This window comes from Phragmites australis, chromosome 4 (genome assembly GCF_958298935.1).
Source record: "Phragmites australis chromosome 4, lpPhrAust1.1, whole genome shotgun sequence".
NCBI lineage: Eukaryota > Viridiplantae > Streptophyta > Magnoliopsida > Poales > Poaceae > Phragmites > Phragmites australis.
The window spans coordinates 5,814,515-5,839,594 of record NC_084924.1 but is presented as its reverse complement, the minus strand read 5'-3'; the positions used below and the strand labels follow the sequence as shown (position 1 = coordinate 5,839,594).

At 42.1% G+C, this 25,080-nt stretch overlaps 1 protein-coding gene across 2 annotated transcripts; it reads right to left on the bottom strand.

The window, feature by feature from the left end:
- Window positions 1-8,330: 8,330 nt before the first annotated feature.
- On the bottom strand, window positions 8,331-13,646 carry LOC133915416 (LRR receptor-like serine/threonine-protein kinase RPK2). Of its 2 annotated transcripts, none has more exons than XM_062358562.1 (3): window positions 10,056-13,646; window positions 8,880-9,181; window positions 8,331-8,776 (listed from the first exon to the last, which is right to left on the bottom strand). In XM_062358562.1, exon 1 carries the CDS (start codon window positions 13,267-13,269, stop codon window positions 10,099-10,101), a length of 3,171 nt encoding a protein of 1,056 aa, XP_062214546.1. In that variant the 5' UTR covers window positions 13,270-13,646; the 3' UTR covers window positions 8,331-8,776; window positions 8,880-9,181; window positions 10,056-10,098. The 2 variants fall into 2 exon arrangements, with proteins under 2 accessions (XP_062214546.1, XP_062214547.1); XM_062358563.1 differs by having other exon boundaries at window positions 8,906-9,181.
- Between the last annotated feature and the right edge of the window lie 11,434 nt (window positions 13,647-25,080).

Sequence of the window (25,080 nt, the reverse complement as noted above, 5' to 3'; positions counted from 1 at the left end):
TAAGCTGTGATTTGAAAGCACTGTTTTGTGTCCTTAAGTATAGGACAACCTAATATTACGGTGCCTCCAGATATATGAACAATCAGTAGAATAGATCACTGTATACATCCGAACTGAACTGAACAAAGAAGCATAAATATTCACAATTTGGTAATATATATTGAATGCTGCGTACCTTGACAAAATGGTAGCAAATGCAGAGGCAAAAGCAGACAATTGCTATGTAGAAGAAATAAACGGACCATACAAACATAATGGTCCCAAGCAGCCTGTAAAAAAGATGAAAATTTGTTATACAGGTCTACAAAATTAGCACAGTAAAGAGTAGTAAGAAGTGTAAATATAGAGCAAGAGGGAAATATGAAATTATCAAAGCTATTTGATAGTAATATTACCATTAAGCTAGGTCATCAAAAAATTATTTGTAGACAACATTGAGTGCTGCATGCATGTACAGGAGGGTTATTCATGACTAAAACATGAAGACCATCTGGTGATGTTATCCGTGAAAAAGCTACATAGAGCTGTCCATGAGAGAAAACTAAGCTTGTTATGTAGACACCAACTCTGCTTAGTATTTGGCTTTGGCTTTTGTTTATAGTTATTGCACATAAAACTCTAATTGGGAACTGACACTGCTTGATTTTGAAAGACCATTTCTTGTCAATTGAGATTGTTATTATTCTTGGTATATATGCTTTGCATCCTTTAGCTTTTCCTGTTATTATTTCCCCCTCGATTACACGGTGAGTTAGTTGAGTTACAATGGGTCTTGTTCCATTGCAAAGACCTAGGCAGAGATTTCGCATAAGCATTATAGGAACCCATACTTAAGTGATGGTGCCACTCATTTGTATTGTGTCGAGAAATTCCACGGGATAAAGTGTTTCAAGTGTGACATGGTTATCTGTGTCATCATCGATAGCATCCGAGCTATAATATGATATTTCCTCTGTTGCTAGATGAGAAATCATTTGAAAATTAATCTAAGCAGCTATCTCATTTGTCGGCGCTAGGATTGGTCGTTGACATAGGTAGGTAGCCTGCTTTGACATGTTTAAAGAATCATAAATAAAAGAAATCAGCGATTTAAGGTCTCTTGATCCAGGTGGTAAAAGTAGATACTCCGGAATCATAATCCATGATGTATCATCTTGGTTAGTAGGTGAGCTATCAAGGATTGTTCCCTCTCCAACACGGAGCAACCAATCCACGAATTTTGGGAGGTGGTATCGCTGAATTTCATGTAAAGATGGTGATCGTAGTCTCATATTCTCTGTGAGATGCATAGCAATGCAAGAGGACCACAAACAAGAACGTGTAATAGATGCACTTAAGATTTCTTATTTCTTTGCATTGGGTAGTTCTGCGAGTGTTTGTCTAAAGTCTCCACCAAACACAACTGTGATGCCTCCAAATTGCTTGTTAGCAAGAGCTGTGTCATTTGATGCTAAAATATCCATTAAGCATCTGATCAAGAGCTTCAAAGCAATATCTATGATTGACAGGTGATTCGTCTCATATGACTAAAGATGTATTCTGTACCAACTGAGCTAAATCAGTATTTTTCTTGAAAATTCCTCTATGTTCAAGGGTATTCTGAAACGAGAATGTGGTGTGCGGCCACCTGGAAGCAAAAGAGAAGCTATACCAGAAGAAGTAACAGCCAAAGCAATTTTCCCTTTTGCCCTTACATTGTTAAGCAATGCATTCCAGACAAATGTCTTTCCAGTACCACCATAGCCATACACAAAAATGTATGGCCAATGCAATTGTTCATTGAGTTATATATTTTCTGGTTTTGATTCAACTGATCAAGTTGTTGTGCAGCCTCAGCTGAAATTCTTTCCAAATCATATGATTGTTCATCTATTAATAGCCTATTGCCAATCATGCATGCGCTGCTTACAATGGATGAAGTAATTTAAAATGTGACAAATTATGCCTAGAATTTTGAAGTAACCTATCTATTTCAGCGAGGACATATGACTTAATTTGGTGTGCAAGAGAAGTTACATGATGAATTGATGTAACAGATCTAATATGATATGCAAAGTCTTCACCCATTGCGGAAGCATATTCTTCAAATAAAGCTATGGGATTCGCAACATCACAAAAGAGGAGGAGGCTCACGAATAACTCACGTAGTTGGTAGGGAAGAGCCCAACGAGCTGCATCAGCCATTGCAAATGATCACTCACGATCATCACCTAGAAGCCCTAAAGCTTGACATGTAGCTTGAAATGTTGGGTATTGATGGCCTTCGATGGTTCTGATATCTGCATAGGACTTTGCTCCTTTCATAATATGTAGCAATCTATGAAGATAATATGGTTCCCCTTGATTAGGACCAACATTCGTCACTCTGTTGATCTTGTAACTAGTACGATGTAAATCCCAATATTTTATCCCCATGCCAAGTAAAGTGTTCAAGGAATTCAGCATATGTAAATGGAATAGAATTAGGAAAGGTCTTGTTTGCTTTGAACCATCAGTGAGCTTAGTGACTGCATTGCATGGGTTCTCTACTACTTGCTCCAAATTGTCATCCTCGGTAAAGACAATGTTATTTTCAAATGGCAAGTGTGAAAGGACAATGTTGTCGCATAGAGGAGGGAGGGGGGAGTGAATAGGCGTTTTTTCCAAAAATTCGTCCCCTTTTACCGTTGGCCTAAACATGCAGCGGAAAATAAACTAATGGATTTTTCACAAGTAAAAATCCTAAATATGCTAGGCTCAACTACTACACAATCACCTAAATAAATGTGAAAGTTACAATCCTAAAGTGACAAAAATTATTCAATTCTAGCAAAAGATATGCAAGAAAACATTAATTGAAAAATCTGAAAACACTGTTCACCGAAGTAACTGGGCTAAAAGCAAATTGTACAGTATCCGGAGTCTCCGGGTTAAATCCGGAACCTCCAGGTTCTGTACAGAATGTGCTCAAAACTGAAATTAAAGTGCGCTAAAGAGTTCTAGCTCAAACCAAAATGAAGTCGTGCGTTCCAAGTGATGATTCCGAGTAGATCCACGAAGAACCTACAATCAATTTCACAGGAGCAAGTAGATCGAGCAATATGCACAAATATTGGGCAAGAACTCAAAAATAAACAAACCGAAGTGGAGAGCAAAGATTTGTTTCCCGAAGTTCGGATTCACCATCATGAATCCTACGTCTCCGTTGAGGAAGCTCCAAAGGGCTGGGTCTCTTTCAACCGCTTTCCTCGATCCACTAGCTTTATCCCTTTCCTTACGGAGGCGAGATAGATCTTCACAAACTTTCCTGCGGCTCACCACAAGCACAGGAGTTCGCCGGGCAACACTTAGCCAGCTAGGAGGCTTCACCTTCAAGAGTAACAAATGCTTCACGAACTTCTTGCCGATGAACTCAAGTGCTCAAGAATGGATTTTAGCTCACTTGCAATTGATCTTTCAATCTCTCAACCCAACTCACTTTTCTTCTCAAATCTCTCACTAAAATGGAGTGGGAAGGAGTTCTTTTGGCTCTAAAAATGTTCTATTTCATGCTCTTGCAGTGGCTCCAAAGGATGGGAGTGAGGGGGTATAAATACCCAACCCCCCAAAACTAGCTGTTACAACACTTTTTTTACTGACCCGGAGTCTTCGGGTAAACTAAAAAGGCCCAAACTGAGACTCTCATCTCAGAATCTCACCCGGAGTATCCGGGTAAACCAAAAAAGCCATAACAGACCACTCGGCTCAGAACCTCACCCGGAGACTCCGGACAACCTGGAGAATCCGGGTCAACCGGAGTATCCGGGTTCAGCACAGCTGGCCCTCTAAAAATGGCGATAATTTTTTATCCCAGAGTCCGATTTTGACGATTTTAGAGTCTATGGAAAGCTTATTCAGAGGGATACACATACCAACTGAATTCATAACCTTAAACACATCGGATCAAATTACGAACACTCCGAAACCAAATTCGTACACTTCCATACTTTCCGCACCGGGATTTCTAAAAAAAACTCTCACTTGGCTTTGGTTAGAAACTCTTGAGCACTGAGACACGGAAATTAGCTCTACATTGTATTCCTCTTAATAGTGCGACATACCTATACTCAAATTCAAATGTAAAACTCATTTAAACCACTTTGAGCCTTTGAATAACTTTCAAGTACCGCTTCTTTCATTCAAACCTTGAGGATTGCTAACTTTCATATATTTTCACTCCATCTCTTCTTGATTCTTTATATGATTGATGCGAATTACTCATAGGTTCCCATGGCCTCACACTGTCGATTGGCGCAAATCCTTCACTCGCTCTTCACCACCACCTTGGTCCTTCGGTGCTAAGCCATTTGCTTACTCTTCACCACTGGATGGTCCATCGCAGCCGAGTCTTGCTTTCCCTTCATCGTCTTGCCATAGAAAACCACTTTGTACTCGACATCTTCAAGGAATTTACTTTATCAAATATGGAGTCCACTCTTGTTTTTCACTCTTGGCATATATGATTTCAATTTAATTTATGCCTTCTTATTGATCCTAACCCCAACTCATTCTCAAGCATAAAACACATGGGTTAGTCCATAAAACTCTATTGATAATTTCATACCTTTAGTTACTTGATCTCTACAAGTAACTTATTAGCCTTCATGCATATTACCAATATTCATATAGAACCTAACCTCACTCATTCTCAAGCACATAGCACACGGGTTAGTCCATAAAACTCTATTGATAATGTCATACCATTAGTTACTTGATCTGCACAAGTAACATAGTCTTCAAGTTTATTACCAATCTTATTGAGCTTTTACTTCTCCTTATGAGCATCACTAAGAGCTCAATTATCTTGATGTATTTTCAATCTCCCCATTCACCTAGAGCTCATGCATATCTCTTAATGCATTACCTATAAAACAACCTACTAACAAACTCTACACCATTGTTAGTCCATATGTATTATCATTAATTACCAAAACCAAACATAAGAGCTAGATGCACTTTCAAAGTGGCAGTGGAGGAGTTCAACAACATGGTCAGAGTTACACATCTACACTCTAGATAATCATGTATCTCATCAATTACCTAGCCGGATGATTCGACAGATGATCTTCTACGCCAAAGGTCAACCTTTGAACAATCAAATCCCTTGCTGAAATATTTGTACATGTATTTTTCCATACCATCACTATTAACCCTCTCCACATTAATGTGGGCCTGATATTTGACCAGTAAGTCCACATTGTGAGGGACAACAAATTGGTTATCAATGTCAATGCCATTCTTCTTCGTAGTTACGCCATTTTTAGGTCTAGCATAGTGCACATGGCCATTCTGCAACATCGCTATTGTGTCACAATATTCTTTCGGGTTGTACTTGGAACATTGGCCATCAACCATGTAAGAATATGTCAGATATGCAGCACCACAAGGACCATGTATCATAAACTGAGAAATAGCTTCAAAACCAATAGGATCGACAGATAGATCTGGTAGCTGTGCTGATATGAATCTATCAATAGGTGTTAATGGGGTGCTCTTGTCTAACCACAAAATGAGATGGACGTGGGGAAGATCACTCTTTTGGAACTCAATTGTGTTAACAGTTGGAAAAGGCAAATAACGAATGAGGAAAGATGTTGTCATGGAGCACAAAAATAAATTGAATAAAATAAAAGGAATTAGGAAACTACCTGCAGCAATTGGACCGAAGAACTTCTATTTTACAATGTCATCCATGATGATATCCAACTTTATATGGATAATGAATGTGATTTCATCAGGAGCACAAATCAACCATCTAGCTGCATTCAAATCAATGAGGCTCTCATAAATTAGTGCGTACATGGAACTGAGCACTGGGAGGCATGAACAGGTAGCACGTACGTACCTTGAGCTGCAGATGATGCTCTAGTGCTGTGCCGATGGAGTTGGGCATCACGGGAGGAGGAGAAAGCGTGAGGTTATGGCGTATAGGAGAGGAAGACGACATCGACAACACGAGGGGACGCGAGTTCAGAGGCGCTGAGGAGCGAGGTGGCGGGTTGGCGAGGTGTCGGCGTGGCCAGAGATGGCGAGGCGGGGAATGGGTCGGAGATGCCAGTCCGGAGCGGTTGGTCGAGGTGGCGAAGGGGCTAGAGAGGCCGAGGAGCGTGTTGCGCGCCATTGAGGCGGTGGAGGAACTAGAGGACGGGCCTGCGAGACGGTGGGAGGACCGGGGACGATGAGGATTATGGGAAACGCGGGGTGGGGTTTGGGCGAATCGCTGCTCCGATGGGGAGAGGACACAATCAAGGACTCGATGGATGATTTTGCCCTTGGATCGGACCGAGAGGCTTTTGGAGGCAGGGAAATGTGCACGGCTCGGATGTCATTAGGTCATCGAAGGAGCAGGGTTGGGGGGCTGTTGTAAGAACAGTGCATGTGAGCATTTTGTATGGAGAAACAATAGGCTCTATACGATATGATATGATGTTGAGTTTGTAGCTAGAGCGATTGTACTGCTTTTGCGCACGTGTAGATTTAGGTGGTAGTGCTAGGTTTTGCGAGTCTAATAGAAATGCCGCTGCGTTTTGTGTGCATTGGAAGTGTGGAGATGCACGGAACACTGAAATGTTACATATGCTCACCCCCAGTCAATTAAAAATGCATCAGAACCACATGAACAATTTCACCACTTATAAATGTATCAAATGGAAAATTGACATGCGCACTTAAGTTTACACAGACAACAAAGGTAACACTTTCATGCCCGCATCTGTGTGTTAGTTGTTAGAATTAAACTCACCCAAACACATGAGCAAATAATATGACCCAACCGTACTGAATATGGTTTTTACCCTGACAAAGTGGGCAGCAAGACTTCAATGCATGTGTCTATCTACCGTTGAGCTTAGACCATCTCCAACCATATTCCTTTCATTTCGTTCCCTTCCCAATTCCCCTTCTTGTTCACATTCTCTTTATTTTCTCTCATCTCCAATAACTTCCCTTCGAAGGGATTCGTGAAGGGAAAGGAGAGAGAATCTCGTCCTGAAGAGAATGACCTTAGGAATCCCTTCATGACGAGAACCATGAAGGAAAATTGTTGGAGCGCTGAAGGGAACAAAAAATCCCTTCGTGAAGAGATTTTAGTCCCTGACGGGAATCCCCAACCATATTCCCTTCATTTCATTCACTTCCCGATTTCCTTCCCCGTTCTCATTCCTTTTATTTTCTCTCATCTCTAATAGCTTCCCTTCGAAGAGATTTATGAAGGAAATGAGAGAGAATCCCGTCCTGAAGGGAATGACTTTGGAAATCCATTCGTGACGGGAACCGTGAAGGAAAACCGTTGGAGCGCTGAAGGGAACTCGTGAAGTGAATTTGGTCCCTGACGGGAATCCCAACCATATTCCTTTCATTTTGTTCTCTTCCTGATTTCCTTCCCTATTCTCATTCCATTTATTTTCTCTCATCTCTAACAGCTTCCCTTCGAGCAGAATCACGAAGGAAAAGGAGAGAGAATTCCGTTCTGAAAGGAATGACATTAGGAATCCATTCGTAACGAGAACTGTAAAGTGAAATCGTTGAAGCGCTGAAAAGAATGAAAATCCCTTCACGACGGGATTTTCATCCCTAAAGAAAAACCGTTAGCCATGATCTTAGAATCAAACACATATCCAAACCCACAAAGAATACGACCCAAACTGCACTCGTTAGGATTTTTACCTGTTAACACACGGGTAATTTGTACCTATTAACATCCCTAGCCAAAAATCGTCGCGCAGCAATGCCTGAGCACCCTGCGCTGTCGCTGCTTTGTACCTCAATTTTTTTTTTCTCATTTAAGCACATGCAACCATGTAATTTCAAATTTGAGCATGCAAAATCCGGCTGTGCACGTTCTGTGCCAACCTTCCCGGGTTTCGATTCGGCGTTTACGGTGAGTACTAGTCTGGAGTATATGTGAGCTTACAATTCAAATGGATGAGCAATGATTCTAAGCGGCAACCATCCGGGGCACCCTGCAAATTTTAATTGAATTGGACACATTAAAAGCGACTTGCCAAGGCACCGCCCGGGGTCCCAGATTTTTGGCTAAATCGGAATTTTAAAACACTCCTATTAGAAATGTTACCTTTTGTACATCAAACAGGATTCCGTGGCCCAACGGATAAGGCGCTAGTCTACGCGACCATCGACTCTGTGCTCGATCACTAGCGGAGTCGTTCATAATTTTTTTCCCTGCTTAAGCCGGAACAGTTTCCATTTCATCCGTTTCCAGCCTTTTTTTTAATGGTCTCCAGCTTGGTATCACAGTACAAATTATAATAATCGATTCCACTGCAGAGGCCTTTCTCGCTAATGCTGCTACGCAAACAGAACGGACATCCAAATCTTTAACTCTCTTCAAAGTTCAAACCTTGGCACTCCGAGTTGCAAATTATTTCTAGTTACCTTTAAGTTGCAGACTCGCATACTATACACGAGAATGATATTAAAAGTTATGTTATTACAAATGCCAAGTAAGCTAATCAAGTAATCACGGATTTGATAATCTTTGCTGCTCTGGATCACCACCTTTTATAATGTGCGTCTTCGCATGGCCTTGCTTTCAGTAATTCCTGGGATCCGGGTCCGCTTCCATGTAGGTCAGCAGCCAAGCCTTTGCTGAGCCTCAAGCCTTTGCAGGTCGTCCAGCTGATCCATGACCGTTGATCTCCATTCTCCAATCAGAAAAAGCTGAGCCAAAAAGGCGCAATGTGCCGGTTTAATTGCCTGGCGAGGCACACAAATCCGTCTTGTTACGTTATGCCTCATCCTGCAGGGCAAAGAAAAACAGCAAAGCATGTCCTTGGGTTAGTCAATCATAGATGAAAATGTACGAGGTATCCAAAAGACCCAATGGTATGGGAGGGACTAACATCTCAGGAAAGAAGACTCCGCTTACAGGATATGGCAGGCACGGCTGAACTTCCTCAGACGTCCTTTTTTACTCGCTTTGAGTGGGGGCATTAAGGCGGTATCGGTGTTCCATATAGCAACTGAGCCCACATAATCAGCACAGGTTTAACTGCCATGCGTGTCCTGCTTGATGGATTTCCCACTCTTCACCGGACAAAGATCACATGGCCCCTGGAGGCTTGGAGGGATGGCATATGGGCTGTTGTCCACAAATTTGGTTGGAACATCATTGGCAGTTCTGGTCACCAGAATATCCAACTGCCTACATACAAAAAAAAATAGAACATTTGGACTCTTGAGTAATAAAGATGACACAAAGTTATGATGCTAAAAAACTACCATAAATGTGCATTCATAGAGAACGGGTAAAGCAGTTCTCATCAAAGAAGACAAGCACCCACTTTGTCGTTCAGATGCTGTATCACATGTTGCCAATCAAGCATCCAAGAAACAAGCACCATATAGTTAGTAGGTAGTAGCCACAGAATAAAACAAGCCGTTGTGAACATATCAAGATAACATGAAGGAATTAAATACAGTTGTTGTGGACTTGTGGTTTTCACTAATGGGTAAGGGCTACCCAAAGTTCAAACTTCAATACACGATTGATCTCATGTTCGTTAAGCTTATACTACTGCTGTCTGCTAATATTGATCGGAACACATAGCAACAGTAAACATATCAAGTTAACGTGAAGGAATTGGGTTGTCACTAACTGGTAAGGACTACTCAAAGTTAACAAATTTCAAGATGCGATTGATTCCATGTTTGTTAAGCTTATAATCTTCTGATATTGATTGGAACACGCATGAAAAGTAGATATAACGAGAAATACAAATGGTGCAGCCCTAACATGGCAATTTCAATTGGTAGGAGGCATAACGTACTTTACCAGAAAACAGAATTGACAAGCATTGAAACTAAAGTGGCGATTTTATAAAACGAGCACAGTTATTATATGTGAAGATTTGTGTATTTGGTAGGGTTCATGGTTCCTAAGATAGAAGCACATGCAGCATAAATATTATTTTTTACGATGAAATGCACCATCAATACACTAACCACAACTGGGCTCCTGAATTATTTGGCTGAGAAAGTTAAACAAAGCAAAAGGGCAGGGAAATTGGCTCGTTTACCTTACTCAGTTTGCAGAAGCAAGCCATACTCTGCTTGCTATTCCTAGAAAGATGGTGGTCTGAGTTCCTTTAGTCGTCGAACGACTTGCTTCATTGTGGGCCTAAAAGAAAGAGAATCAACTGTACACTTAATACCCAAGTGTAGAATCTCAACAAGGTCATCATGTGGGGCCACATCCCACAGGCCTTCTATGAAGAACTCACGAGCTCGGCCCTTGTGTAGAAGCATGCAAGCCCAGGCAACAATGTTGAATCCATTCCCATATGGAGAGAAAGAAGGATCCAGTGCTTTTTTGTCTGAAATAAGTTCAAGAAGAACCACTCCATAGCTATACACATCTGCCTTATCAGAAACACGGCATGTCATGGCATACTCTGGAGCAACATATCCAAAAGTACCTGCCACACCAGTGGTTGCATGCGTTTCTGAATTCCCAAGCAGTCTTGCTAATCCAAAATCAGAAAGGTATGCATTGTAATCATTGTCGAGCAAGATGTTGCTTGGTTTGACATCCCGGTGTAGAATGCGTGGGACACAGTTATCATGAAGGTATGCAAGTGCACGTGCAACATCTAGAGCAATTTTGTGAAGCATTCTCCAATCAATTGGTCTCTTAGTCCTTTCTTGTATGAACCTTTCCAAATTACCACCAGGCAGAAAATTATATATTAGAAACATCTCTGAATCACCCAGATGGAATCCAATGAGTGTTACAAGATTGGGATGGCGACACCTCCCAAGAGTTTTGATCTCTGCTTGGAACTGCTGAATACCTTGGAATCTTCCAATAGCAAGCCTCTTTATTGCAACCAGTATTCCTGGTGCAACTTCAGCTTTGTACGTTGCTCCGAAGCCACCACTTCCAATGCAATTACTTGCATTGAAACTGCCACTAGCATGTAAAACAGTCTCATATGTCAAAGGAGCCCCAATATCCACGAAAACAGTGACTACCCTTCTCCTGAGAGAAGGTCTTGATGGTCTTGATGCACATTTTCGTGTGTAAATATAAAGGATGATCAGAGCCAGCAGAACCGCAACAATAGCTGATGCTGAAGTTATCGAAGCAATCTCTATTTTGCTGAACCCGCCGCCATCAGGGGATGTGTTGGCTGGTGTTGTACCATATGACTCAGTGAGTGTTCGGACGTTCATTAACGGATTGGAGAGCGTAGATAATCCACAAGGCTGAAGGGACGGATTTCCATTAATACTGTCACATGTAAGTGAGTAAATTTTTAAAGGCAGTGGCCCAGACAAGTTATTAAATGAAACGTTAAAAATGGATAGTGATGACAAAGGGGTAAGATCAGGAATGATTCCAGAGAGCCTATTATTGTTGAGCAGAAGCACAGTGAGATCTCTTAGTGTCACAAGGTTACTAGGGATCTTCCCAGTTAGAGAATTAGATGAGAGATCTAAAACCTCCAGTGATCTCAACTGACCCAAACAGAATGGTATTCTACCACTGAGATTGTTCCCAGCTAATGAGAGAAATTTCAAGCTCTTGAAGTCTTTGAAACTGACAGGTATTTGACCTTCCAGCAAATTTCTGCTAATGTCCATCTTGACAAGAGCTCCCAACAAACCAACATTAGCAGGCATCGCTCCCGATATTTGATTGCCAGCTAAATCCAAAGTTCTGATAGCACGGCATTTTGTGCTAACTTCTGCTGTGAGCCCACCAGATATCTTGTTGTCTCGGAAGCTTACAATCAGCCCCTTCAAGTTGCTACACTGTTCCAACAGAATTGCATCCAACGATCCACTGAATTTATTGTGATCAACAACAAATGCATACAAGGTCTTGTTTCCAAATCTGTCTGCACTGAACGGCAAGGATGTAAGATGACCTTCGAGATTGTTCTTCGCAAAATTATGGTACACAGCAGAACACTCTTCAGAGTCACAGTTACCCGATGGTAGTTCGCCTAGAGCTTTGGACATGAGGAGTGAATAATAACCAGATGTCATTTCATCCAGCATTAGCTGAGATGCACAGACTTTGTTCACACATGCTGGAATTGAGCCAGACAGTTCATTTCCACTGACATCGAATACAGCCATACAATGTGGACAAAGATCCTTATCCAGCAAACCAGATAATCTATTGGAGCTGAGGTTGAGAAACTTGAGGTTACTGCAATGCCCTAGCGCCCTTGGAATCACTCCAGAAAGTAAATTCTCCCCAAGATTAACCATTTCCAAATTATGACACCTTCCCCAATTGCTCGGAACATTTCCTTCCAGCCCCGCCCTCGGCGCCCATAGCACCCTGAGCTTCGGCAAAGATGTCACACTCTCTGGAATCCCTCCTTTATACAGATTGGACTCAGGTGAATTCACTGAATTGAACCGGCTAGACAATATGAGTGCAGACAAATCCGAGCAATTCCCTAGCTCCAAAGGTACCGAACCGCTCAATCTGTTACTCGATACATCCAAAACCCGCAGCTTCCTCAACCTTCCAATCTCCGGTGGAATAGAACCATTCAACAAATTGGAGAACAGCCGCAGCGAGCGGAGCTGCACGCAATTCCCCAAACCAGAGGGGATGCTCCCGGCAAGAAGGTTTCCGGACAAGTCAAGCTGCTTAAGCTTGGACAGGCGGCAAAGAGCTCGCGGTACCGACCCGGTGAGCCGGTTGCCTGAAAGATCCAACCTTTCCAAGTCTTTGCAGCCGGAAAGGGAGGGGATCTCACCGTGAAGCAGGTTGGAAGCGAGAGTGAGCACCCTCAGCCGCGGCGGGAAGGCGGCCGGAAGGGCTCCCCGGAGAGAGTTCCTGGCGAGGTTGACCACCTCGAGCTTCTCCAACCTCCAGATCTCGCCGGGGATCTCACCGCGGAGGCCGAGGAAGGGAAAAGATACCTCTTCAAGCTCGGTGAGGAGTCCAACCGCCGGGGGCAACTCGCCGGGGAGCTCCCGCGCGGGTCCGGAGCGCCGTGGGGCGGAGGTCACCTTCAGAGCGACGACACGGGACCTCGCGTCGCAGGTGACCCCCGGCCAGGAGCAGTGGTTGGCGCCGCCGGAGTCCACGGACCACCGCCGTAACAGCTCCAGGGAAGGGAAGGCATTCTTGAGCTGGAGCAGCGCCGATCTGTCCTGTTCTTGGCCGCGGTGCAACTCGGAGGAAGAAGAGACGGAGACCGCAACCGCAAGCAGGAGCAGCAGGAGCGCGGCGGTGGAGGCCGTGCTCCGGCGCGCGGCCACCATCTCGGCTAGCTAGCCGACGAACCGGAAATGAGGCTGAACCGCAGTAGGAGGCGTCGCTTCCGGTAGGTGCAGGAGACGACGAGGAAGGGAGACTTACATGGGGGAGAAGAACCGGAAAGCAATTAGGGAACTTTTGGAGGGGAGACGGGCAGTTGTTGCATGCAAATCTCTCTCCCTCTCTCTCTATGTTTGTTCTCTACTCTTCTCTGGCTGCTGCTTCTCTCTCTTGGTTGGTGTTGGTCTTCGTTCAGTTGCTTGCTTCCCTGCTCTTTCTTCTTCCTCGTCTTCTCCACCGTCCTCTACTCGCCCAGTGATAATTCTATTTTTTTGCTTGCTTATTTGAACTTTTTTGAAGTGACGACTTTGACCTTGAAAAGATTGGTTTCCTGCCCATGCTTTCGACTCTTCTTCGCTTCTCATGTTCATGTTTCCTTTGGCACTAATTAACTTAAACTAATTAAAAAAGATGAAGAAGAATGGTGAAAATAGAATTGACAGATACCTTATTTATCTATTAGTGCGGAAGTACATCATGGAACTACTGTCTGTACTGGATTTCGATCATCTTGAGCTGCTCTACTTTCTCTGGAAACTGAAACAGTTGAAGAAAATAATTAGCATGTATCTTGTATATATCTTTACAAAAATATCTGAGTTTGACAAAGCAGAAAGGCACAATTAAGCATATTCTCTCGGTTACACTTACACACCTTAAGACATATTGTACTGGGCATATTGTTAGAATATATAAGATTAGTCTATTATATTTGAGTAATTCTAAATATAGGCTTGGCTCATTATATTTAAGTAATTTCAAATAAATTTTAAGGACCTAACTAAATGGAGATAGGTGTGTATCTTTTAATCATAACTTATTAGTGAAGGTGAAGGAAGACTAATTTATAAGAAATTATCTCATTCATTATTTAGCATGTGTGTATGAGATGACTAAGTAGAATACACGCGTGAGCTTGCTCGCCTCGTCAGGCCATGGGGGGACGAAGGGTATGGGCACACAACACCTAAGTAAATAGTCCTCTGAAATCAGGTCTAATTGCTTATGTAGGTGCGATCTTCTTTTGTAGTTTTATTCTTTTTTGCTGCATGGGCAACCATATATATATATGTGTGTGTGTGAGAGAGAGAGAGTGAGTGAGAAAATCGTGTCGGTTAAGAATTCGATCGTAACACTAACCAAGTTCGATCGTGGTGTGTCTCAACCACTTAATTCCCTCTATATATCTACCGGTCACCACCACAAAATAGAGATGCAATTAGGGTTTTGCTTCTCTCTATTGCATCGACATAAGTAGTCTACTTTGTCACGTTGCACCGGCGTGCACCGACGAATAGGAGAGCACTTCTCTAGAATCCGTCACTCTTGAGATCCTGCATTAGGAGAGGGCTAAAGTTTTTGGAAAGCGCAACTACTGGAGATCTGTTTCATCATCACAATCAATTGTTCGTGCGATCTACTTTCTAATCATCATCAAGTCACCTTTTACATCATCACGGTCTACTTCCTCTATGTCCCCTTCATCGTCATCTCCTGCATCATCATCACGGGGGCCTCGGTATCTCACGCTAATGATGGGTATGTTCATTATAATTCGTCATGTTTAGCATGCCTATTTTTTTGCTACTTTCGTCCTGTAATATATTAGAGAATTATATGCCTAGGATAAACTCTTGCAGGATGATGATGATAGTCAATCTGTTTTATCCGTGTTATATTTAGGTATTAAATTAAATCTGAAAGTGCACATTTATCCCATACATATGGCTGGAGTTAGCAAAGATTTCTATTGTAGCACTATTTGTTTTCACTCTCCTATGTGCACTTAACTCTAATAATTTTCAACGCATATTCTCACTCCTCCATAACAAACAATTCAGAAGGATGCTCAGGTAATTCTCTACCATAGCCTTCTCTGTTTCCATCATCTTCCTAATTCTCTGTTTCCATCATCTCCCAGTGCTCCATCCTGACCAATATCTTGGGCATTTAAGAGGGGTCTATGTAGGCAAAAATCTGATGCGGCAACCAAATTAAAGAGGAGAGAGAACTAGCTGATGTCTTGAAGAAACAAGCGATTTGCAAAATCCAAGACCGAAGACAACGCACGGGACCATGTTGGGGTGCTACGGTTTCCTCTTCACGCGCTTTCTCTCCCACCCGCTGATCCACTGCTCCATTCAACCAAGCTGATCAACTCATGGATAGGAGTCAAGCCCCTTATTGTAGAGCCAGGAGAAGATCCACCGCCAGCGCCGAGAGAAGCTCCACCACCGCCACCACCAAAAGAAGATACACCGGCGTTGTAGTCCTTCTCTGATTCACATGGGTGGTCAAGAGAAGATACATTGAGACCGTGAGGAAGCATCTCCTTTGCTACTTGCTCATCCGCTGTTGCCGCCGCAGCCTCAAAGCACTTCCAGCAAAGCTCCCGTCGCTAATTTGTGGGCTGCCGCATCAAGTAACAACTCTAGCACTTTGGATTTCTACCATAACAGCCAATCCCCAAATCAATTATAACTATGTGCAATTTATTTTTTCCCCTAAATTATTCAGTGATGATTGGTATTCTAGTGTAGTCTTGTACTGTTGTTAAGATTGTAGGAACATATTTGTGTAGCTGTACTAAATTATGAGATTTGCACGAACACATTTTTTTCCTAATGATAGGAAAACAAGAACATGTCTAACGTTATTAGAGATAGATTCATTATTTATTTGTGATGGAGAGTTAGAAGCTGTGATTTACAGAAAAAACACTCAGCGTATGATATATTATATTGATGAAATAGTCACAACTTGCTGTCATTTTGTGAGGTAGAGGCTTCCTGAATCTAGTCTGAAAAAATCTATTATTTTTGTTTTTAATGAAATAAGTGCATTTCACCTTCTTGAAAAAAATTATACTAATGTAATTGATAGCAAGACACATACCAGTACAGTCATACATCTTGCAAGAACAAGATGTATTCAATTGCTCTGAATTGAAAACCACTAATGCTCTTCCTCATTGTGATTAATTGTCGAAGATGAGAAAGAAGTGGCGGCCAATATTCATGGCTTGAACTTGAATGAGACTCCAAGCACAATAGTCATTCAAGATCCAAAAATATCTTATGAAGATATCCCCGCATTTACAAAAGTACTAGAGAAGCATTCCAAGATTCGAGATCGTCCAATTTATATTCAACTGAAAAAAAAAGATTTGGTTGAGCATATTTGGCAAAAATTTAGACAAAATTAAAATATCATGATTACTTTAAATGATGTTACTTCGTAACTTATATCTTTGATTACTATACCATTTTAATGCTACCTATTCCTTTATGTAATATATCTCATTATGTATGAACATTAAAAATTAATATTTCTTTAATTATCATATCTTTTGTCAATGTATAGTTTTAATTGAAAGAGATGCACCGGTATGAAATAATAAAAAATCAACTCACTTCTACATGTATCAGTTATCTAGTTTTTGTTCTACAATAAAAAAGCAACACAAGTGGCCATACAAACCAATTAAAAGTTTTGATCACACTACATGTAACAATTAATTACTTTGTGTCACATAAGAAACAACTCGTAGACACTATACACCGCGAGCTTATTTCTTAACATCAATATCTTAGTTTCTCTCCACTTTAGATATAAGCTAAGACATAAAGCATTGAGAGTGGCCTTAGAGCCTGTTTGGTTGGGCTGAAATTTTTGGGTTTTGACTTTTCTAGCTTTTAGCTGATGGTTGATGGCTTTTTACTATTAGTTTTTGCAATAATTTTTAGCTTCTTAGCACAACAAAATTCAGAAAAGCTCATCTCAACTAGCTTATCAGTTTTTAGTTCATTTCTTCAAAAACTAGCTTTTCAGCTTTCCAAAAACCAGCTCATAGCAAGGATGTCTAGTGTTTGGCTTCTGGCTTATGAGAAGCAGAAGCCTAGAAATACCGAACCAAACAGACCCTTGGTGTAGGAATCATGCATCAATTTTCTTCTTAAAATCAATCAAAATTCTATACTTACTTAGAAGCCAGAAACCTAAAAAACTGAACTAAATAGATCCTTAGTATAGGAATAATACATCTATTTTTTTCTTAAAATCTTTACTACTTAAAAAAATATATAGTGATCATTCCAAGATAGGTAGAACATCATGTCTTCCCATCTGGATCTTGCATGAGTCAGCATCCCCACATGGGCCGCCTGCTCTAGCAAGGTCCAACGCCCCCACCTGGGCCGCCCCCACATGGACCATGCGCACCAATTGTCTGGCTGCCTCGTGACCGCATGGGCCATGCGCTGAACAACTAGGCTGGTTGAGCCTCACACCCCACACGCCAAGCTACACTGGGCCAAGACCGATTCCAACACAACAGCCTTGTATTTTCTTTTGTCGTATCCAAATATTATTTGAGCAGTACCTCAACAGCTACATACACATACATGAGCTTCTCAGTCACTGCACATAGCTCCCTCTTTTTTATTCTTTTTTCTTTTATTCCATAGTGTGCATACACATATGATCTACGAAATACTTCCTCATGCCACACGCCTTGTGACACAATCTTGCATAATACTATAATGTATAATTTTTTGGCTTTCGTCACAACACTGGCATTCAACTAGTCAATCAAAATTCTGTACTTACAATGCACATTGGGAACCGTGCAGCAGCAATGTTCTTTACAACACATTTGTAACAGTAAGGGTCACAAATCTAGATTGTTTGGGAATGGGGATTGTTAGGAGACGAGGGAAGGAACAGTACACGGCAGTGAGGTGAAGGTGGCCACTAGCGATATAGAAACGTGAAAGAATAGGAGGTGTCAGCAATATCTATCACCAGCGAAGAACAGGAGTCAACCATCTTTCTTTATCATTTAGGAGGTATTGGGAGTGGCAAACCGGCTCCAAAGGTCATTGCGGAGCGCGTAAAGAGGGGGCATAATTTGATAGCGTATGAGTTTATCAATAAGCAAAACGTCTATATAATAGTGTAGTATGGCGTGGTTCGTCACGATATGTGGTAAGCAATTAGTTGGTTCTAATTGTAATTCAACTTTAAATTACTAATAAAATATCAACATCTTGACTCGAAAAAAGTACACTCACAAGTAGGCTCGGATGAATTGGCTTATACAAAGGAACTCAAGTAACTTAGTAAATAGCAACAGAAATGGTTTTAATCACTTACTAAGATGAACTAGACGTGGACATCAATGAAGGACAAGAATGGAAAGAAAAGACACCGTTCTTCCCTCCTGCAGCTTGCAAGCTGGAAGTGCAAACCCCCATTTATTTCTCCTTTTTTTTTCTGCCACGCCATCGGCGCTTTAAATGATGTAGCGGCGTAGCGCCCATCCATTCACCGACGACTGGGGAGGATTGGGTCCGTCGTGTGGTGGCCCAGCCCAGAAGCAGAGCACCAATCAGATCCGGGGTCCATCCGTTTGTGGGCCCCGCGATAAGGGACACCAGCCCAGCTGTCGAGTCGTAGCGATACATATAGATGGCGTCTGTCTCCTCCCTCTTTCGTTGCACTTTTCCTTTTTTTTTTCTCTACGTTATCTGTGTTTTCTATTCGGGTCGTTGATCCCTTTTAACTTGACTATATAATATTGTGACGGGATAAAAAATTTCACAGAAAAAAATAATTAAAAAAAGATGAGGATGCATTATCAAAGGAAATAATGTTGCAATAATATTTTTTAACGTTGATAGCATATATTAATTGCATGTTTCTAAGATAGTGTTTGGATGGATATATGACCTCATGCATGTACCGGATGATCCAGGATGTTATCCAGTACCATTATTTGGTTGGTTGGAAAGAACCGACGATAGAGTTATACAAATTCTTAGAATATTCTGGACAGATGCTGCATCGTCTTATTTAGAGAATTTGGCCGAACCACATGGTGCAGGACGGATCAAGTACCTGAATTGTTAAAATTAGATCCGTTTGCTTATGGCTTGATTTTGGTACCAATCCATAACGATAAAAGTTAAATCATGAGTCTATTAATAAAGCAAATTCAATAAAACAACAATTGATACCATATATAAGGGGCCATAAACTGAACAGTCTTGATCAATTCGAAAGATTATTTGATGTAGTTGAAATAACAGAATTGGAACTTGGAAACTCAATCAAACGCATAACCGTCTCAATAGAATTTTTCCTTCTTTTTTTTAATATCCAGTTAAGACCATTCCAAAGCTCCTTTTCGCCATGCATAAACTAAACCAACAATTTCGGTCACCTCCCTAGCGAAGTATTTGCGTCCCCTATTAGAACTCTTCCCGCCTCCTCCGGCGCGATGACAGCAACGGTCGAGCTTCCTCCCAGGCGAGGCCACCCTCTCCAGAGGCCACCATGGAGGCCTGGCTTCATCCCCGGTGAGGGTCCCTCCTCTTGCTCCTCCATGAGTCCCCCTCTCCAGCGGCTCATTGCCATCGCCACATCGCCGGCCTGGTTAATCTGTTCAATCTTAGACTAGAAACTTTCCTTTGTGTTCTTGCGTTGGTAGATCTCTACATGGATCCCATTTTTTTCGTAGTCATAGTTGTCGCCACACCCACCGGTGAGCTGGCGAGCGCGCTCCGTCTGCTCCACCCAGTCGGTGCCGAGCACAACACAGACAAGCTACACAGCCAACATGTCGCCAAAAAGCACTTTGTTTGTTTGGCTTGCAGTGAATTAATGGTGAAGTCTCAAGCTTTCAATGTTGCAACAAAGGTGTTTCTCTGGTTGTGAGAAGCCAAGTTGAAATGTGTCTTGTTTTATATGTGATGAGGGATTGACAAGATTGTTGATTTGGTTTGTTAAGTTTTAGATTGCTTGAGCTTAGTTTGAGAATTTTGATTATGAACTAACAAGAGTTGGAGTTGAGAAAATATGTTTGCTTATCTCATGGTGTGCAGGTGACGAATGCAACTTGACAGTCGACGACGAGTGATCGGGGCTAAGCGAGTGCTTGGTGCTGAATGATCAAAGAGGTTGAGTAGAGTCAAGGGAGATCTTAGCCATACACGTGGAGGTCAAGCAAAGCATAAAACGGAGGATAAAGACGGCGTGTTGACAAAGTCAAGCGAAAGATATGGCAATGCAAGTGACAAGGCAGCTTGAGGGATCGGGAGCGGGAGAGATTTGCCGATGGTCAGGATCGCAAGACGGAGTATACGTGCCAACATCAGAGCACTTGCTTAAGGTGTAAGCAAGTTACGAGTCATGCTTTGAGAAGCGTGCAGAGGGTTTCATGGTTGACCTCAAAACTGTGGGAGGATTGGAGGAGTATGTGGCACCATTACGAAGCGTGCGTCGAGGCAAAGTTAAGTCATGAAGACGCCGCGTCCATTCGATGGACGGAGCAAGAAAATGACCAAAATACCCTCGGTGGTTGGTAGGAGTGTACCATAAGAGAGGAGTATTTTTGTATCAAGCTAGGAAACTTAGGGGTTAAATTTCTTAGGTCTATAAATAGATGGGTAGGGCTATGTGAGAGTTTGAACGAGTCACTTGGGCCCCTTGTGCTATCCATTTGAGAGCATATTGCTAGAGTTTTAGAAGAGGTGAAAGATGAATACTTAGCCTATGTAATAGGTGTGAGTTTTGAGATGAAAATCTTTGTAATTTGACTAAAATAGGGCTGATCTCTTTGAGTAATGAAGTTTATATTTGTGCATATGCTTGAATTCTCCTCCTTCTAGTTTCCCTCTATTAGTTCCCTTTTTTTTTGCAAGTTTTTTTTATCTCGGTTGCGATTTTCGTTTTCGTGCTTAAGCTAATTTTTTCTACCTTGTTGGAGTTAATCTTCTAGTTTCTATAGACATAAAATTCATGTACAAAAGTACACAATTGAGTATTGAATTCTTTTGCCTCTAATTCATCAACTTGGAGGTTTTGTTCACCCGGTGATCATCTCCTTGAGTTTTTGTGTTTCTCTTACAGATCCAATTTTTGTATGGAGTTGAGTCATGGATTGGTTTGTTGTGGAGCCTAGGGTTCGATTCCAATCATGAGACCCACCTTTTGTTGGATCTTCAAATTTGGTTTTTGAATGGGAACTTCTAGGTTGAGCCTAAATTTCTGTTGCGTCGCTCTTTATGGTGATTTCTTCTTGAGGTGCGTTGGGTGAACAAGGAGTAAGTCATCTATTTCGTAAGAAATTTATAAGATGTATATTCACCCCCTCTAGTCACCTATCTTGGTCCTACAGGTTAGTTCAGTCCAATGCAAATTGATGGTGGTATAACTGCATGATTACTCTATCTCTGTAGTGATCTGATTGCACGGATATGAAGTGAACATTTGTTGTTGTGTTTGTTTGATACAGTCTCGTGAAAATTGGTGGTGTTATGGCTGCGTGATTCAATTTGTTTTCCTGATTTGCATATTGTGGTGGTTTGATTACATTCAGCTGTGTCTGAGAAGTTTGGCGAAGCAGAGATGGAATTCAGAGGTAACCTCACCATAAAAAGAGAGAGGGTGATCTTATCTGCACAGATTCGGCCAACCAAACATGAGCTTATACAGGTCGCTCCATCTTATACAATCAGCCAAATAGAAAATTGTATCATTCTATACAACCAATCAAACATCTAAACTGTATCTGTCCATTTAGGATCGTCTTATCCACCTGAACCATCCTATACATGTATGAAGTGATTCAAGCATCCAAACACAACCTAAATTGAAGTTTCCATATAATTGAGAGGGGGAGATGGGGATCAATTTTGATTGTGGATGATGGTGGAGATCATTCGAATCTGTCACAATTCACCTATTTTATAAGAGTATAGATGATCGTCTTGGTCTATGCAAATGGTAGTTAAAAGTATTTTTGTACTGAAGTTTACAGTAAAATGTTTAAGTAAAAGTGTAAATTAAATATCACACCCCAAAAACCTTAACCTAGTCATAAAGCACGTATATGCATCATGACATCATATTTTATGCTTTTGGTTTTGTTTTAAGTGTTTAAAAATATTTTGGAAATGTTACGTCATTTATCAACGCGAGTTCCTACCATATACTTTTGAGTGAGACTCGTTTTGAAATAGTTTAGATAGCCCACAAACTATTTAGGAAAGAAAGAAAAGAATAGGAAGAAATGTGGAAAAGAAAGAGGACTTCCAGCACGTGGGCCTAGCCTGCACTCTCACCGACACCCATGATTTGAACGCCAGGGCTCAGAGCGGCACTAAAGCCCAATCAACCACCTCTCACTCCCTCACATGTTCATTTCTTCCTCACTCGAGAGATAGAGGGAGAGAGAGAGAGGAGGGAGAGGAGATCCCTCACCATTCCTCCACCTTGATCTCAACGGAAGCTGAAGCTTGAAGGAAAAGGTCCACACGTCGTCCCCTCACTCATCCCCAAGCATCACCTTGCCGGAGCAAGCCCCAAGCCAACAGAGATAGAGAGATAGATAGAGAGAGAGAGAGCTCCACTTCGACCACCACGACAGCTGGAGATCGACAAAGATGGCTTCCCCGAGCTTCCCAAAGACTTTCTCGAGCTCCTCCCTGCCATTTCTCACCCGAGAAGCTTCTCACATCTTCTTCCACCTCTGACCGGTTGGTGCACCCCAGAGTCGATCTCCACATTGGAGCTTCCCCAAAGCTGGCCAATCCTCAAGAAAGCTTCCTCACACTAAGGTGAAACTCCCCAACCCCTTTCCCCTCATTTTCCCTGAGTTTCCCCCACTATTCGGATATGTGGTAGTACGGATAAGTACTTAAGATAACGGCAGCAACGATCAGTGCTTAAGTCGCCATGTTCATTTGACTCATGTGACCGTGATGTGAGCGAGAGGGCTTGTAGAGGCACCTAAGGTTGCTCTGGTAGTAGACCTAGGTGGCCTTCGTATACTCGGGCATGGGAACAAAGGTTCGAGATGGGTACGTGAACAGTTGTCCCATGAACCATCGCTTGCAACCAACGGGTTGTGTGAAGATGTAATCCCATGTAGGGTGTGAGATCAATTTAAATTATTATGCACTCGGTCATGAGCATGCTTATGTCTATCCGCATTTTTCATAGAGTTCCAATGGTGGTCGTATGTGGTGTATTGGGAAGTGGCTAGTGATGGTTTATGTCGAGAAGAGTATGTTCATATGTCAGTTATGATTATATTCTTATGGTTAGGCTAGGATAGTCCAAGAGTTAGGATATGTAGGCGCTCACATATTTAAGTTGTAAGTTCAATTGCCTTTTGCATAATTTAATTTAACCTTGTGGACTATTTCCTTGCTAATTCATCCAAATACATTATCCTTGGAGTCAAGGATATATATACCCATATATATAAGTCTTCCGAGTACCTTCGTACTCACTGTGCTTTGTTGATTGTTTTGCAAGTGAAGTTAGGCGTCTGCTACTTGTACCCCACCGAGAGTGGTGTGGTGACTAATAGTCACTATACTACTACTAACCCCGATCAATTGCATTGTGGGTAAATGGCGCCCCCGGTCTTCATTTTCTTGTAGATGTTTATTTCCCTATGATTTATGTATATTTACGCTAGATAACACTTGTCTTTTGTTTAATGTATCAACTTATAATCACTTGAACCCTTGTTTAATCATGATGTTGTGATGTACATGTTGGTAGAGATATGTGTGGACAATAGCTCTCATAAAAATTATCAAAACACATATATTGGGACTGTCAGGATTGAATTCGGGTTAATCATTGGTGGTTATGATTGTTGTGATGAGATATGGGTTAGCATGTAGTGCGTCGAGAGACATGCGTTTGCTAGCTCTTATCTTATTAAATGATCACCCTAATGATTAATTCAAATACAATTTGGAAGGGTCCTCAAATTAAAATAGATGTGTCTACAAGAAAATCAGAAGTAGATACTATTATTTAGGTTATTATGTCACAATTGAGGTACTTGGTCACTTCGCTAGCCATCAGGGTTGGCAACGGGTCAGGTCGAGCCTGGGTGGAGAAAACCCACACTTGATCCGAAACCCGCCAGTCTCAACCTGACCTGAGCCCAAAATGACAAGCTAGCAAAAATTAATACTCGAACCAGCACCCATCGGGTGCCCATCAGGCCTTCGATGCCCTCAAGTATCACTGCCTAAAACGCGTTCAGGTGCTGCTCCGTGTAAAGCAGCCACAACACCATGGGCACCCTAGACGATAGGCTCTCCAGGCACAAGTTCCACCCGCTGTGCTTCACAAACGCACCCACTGCCACATGCGCCAGGATCTTCTGTTGTGGCGCCCAGACCAGCCACACTAGCCCTCGCTTTGTCGTTCGCTCTAGGAACCCCTCCGGAAGCCGCATCGCTGCCCATCGGATGGTGCGACCCCGCTGTCGGTGGGCTGCGCAGCACCCACAAGAACCAGTGCCATGTCAAGACCCCGACCTCGGGTTCGCTAGTGCCTCATGTATCAGTCCCTGGATCAAGTAGCTGATACGCTCAGAATTCAACAGAACATTACCAATTACATACTTCAAATAAGATACTTACCTAAAAGGAGCGAAAGATGGTCTCGTGGACTAGGATCCACGACGGACCAGCCATGCAGAAGAGCCTACAGTGGAGCAGAGCGAAACAAACAATGCAATCCAATGGTGTAAGCAATCGGGTGCAAACACGATCTTAGACTTTTTCTCTTTAATTTCATCTGGGTTAAGATTGATCTTCATCTCAATAATCTGAAAGCGACAAGGCTGAGTACGAAAGGTACTCAACAAGTCATATACTACTTCAAGGGATTGATAGATGCATAAAGGATAATGCAAGGACACAACTTTACAGTTTAGTTTTAAG

Excerpts from the sequence above, each read along its gene's own strand:
- LOC133915416 (XM_062358562.1), bottom strand. The coding sequence starts at position 13,269 with ATGGTGGCCGCGCGCCGGAGCACGGCCTCCACCGCCGCGCTCCTGCTG.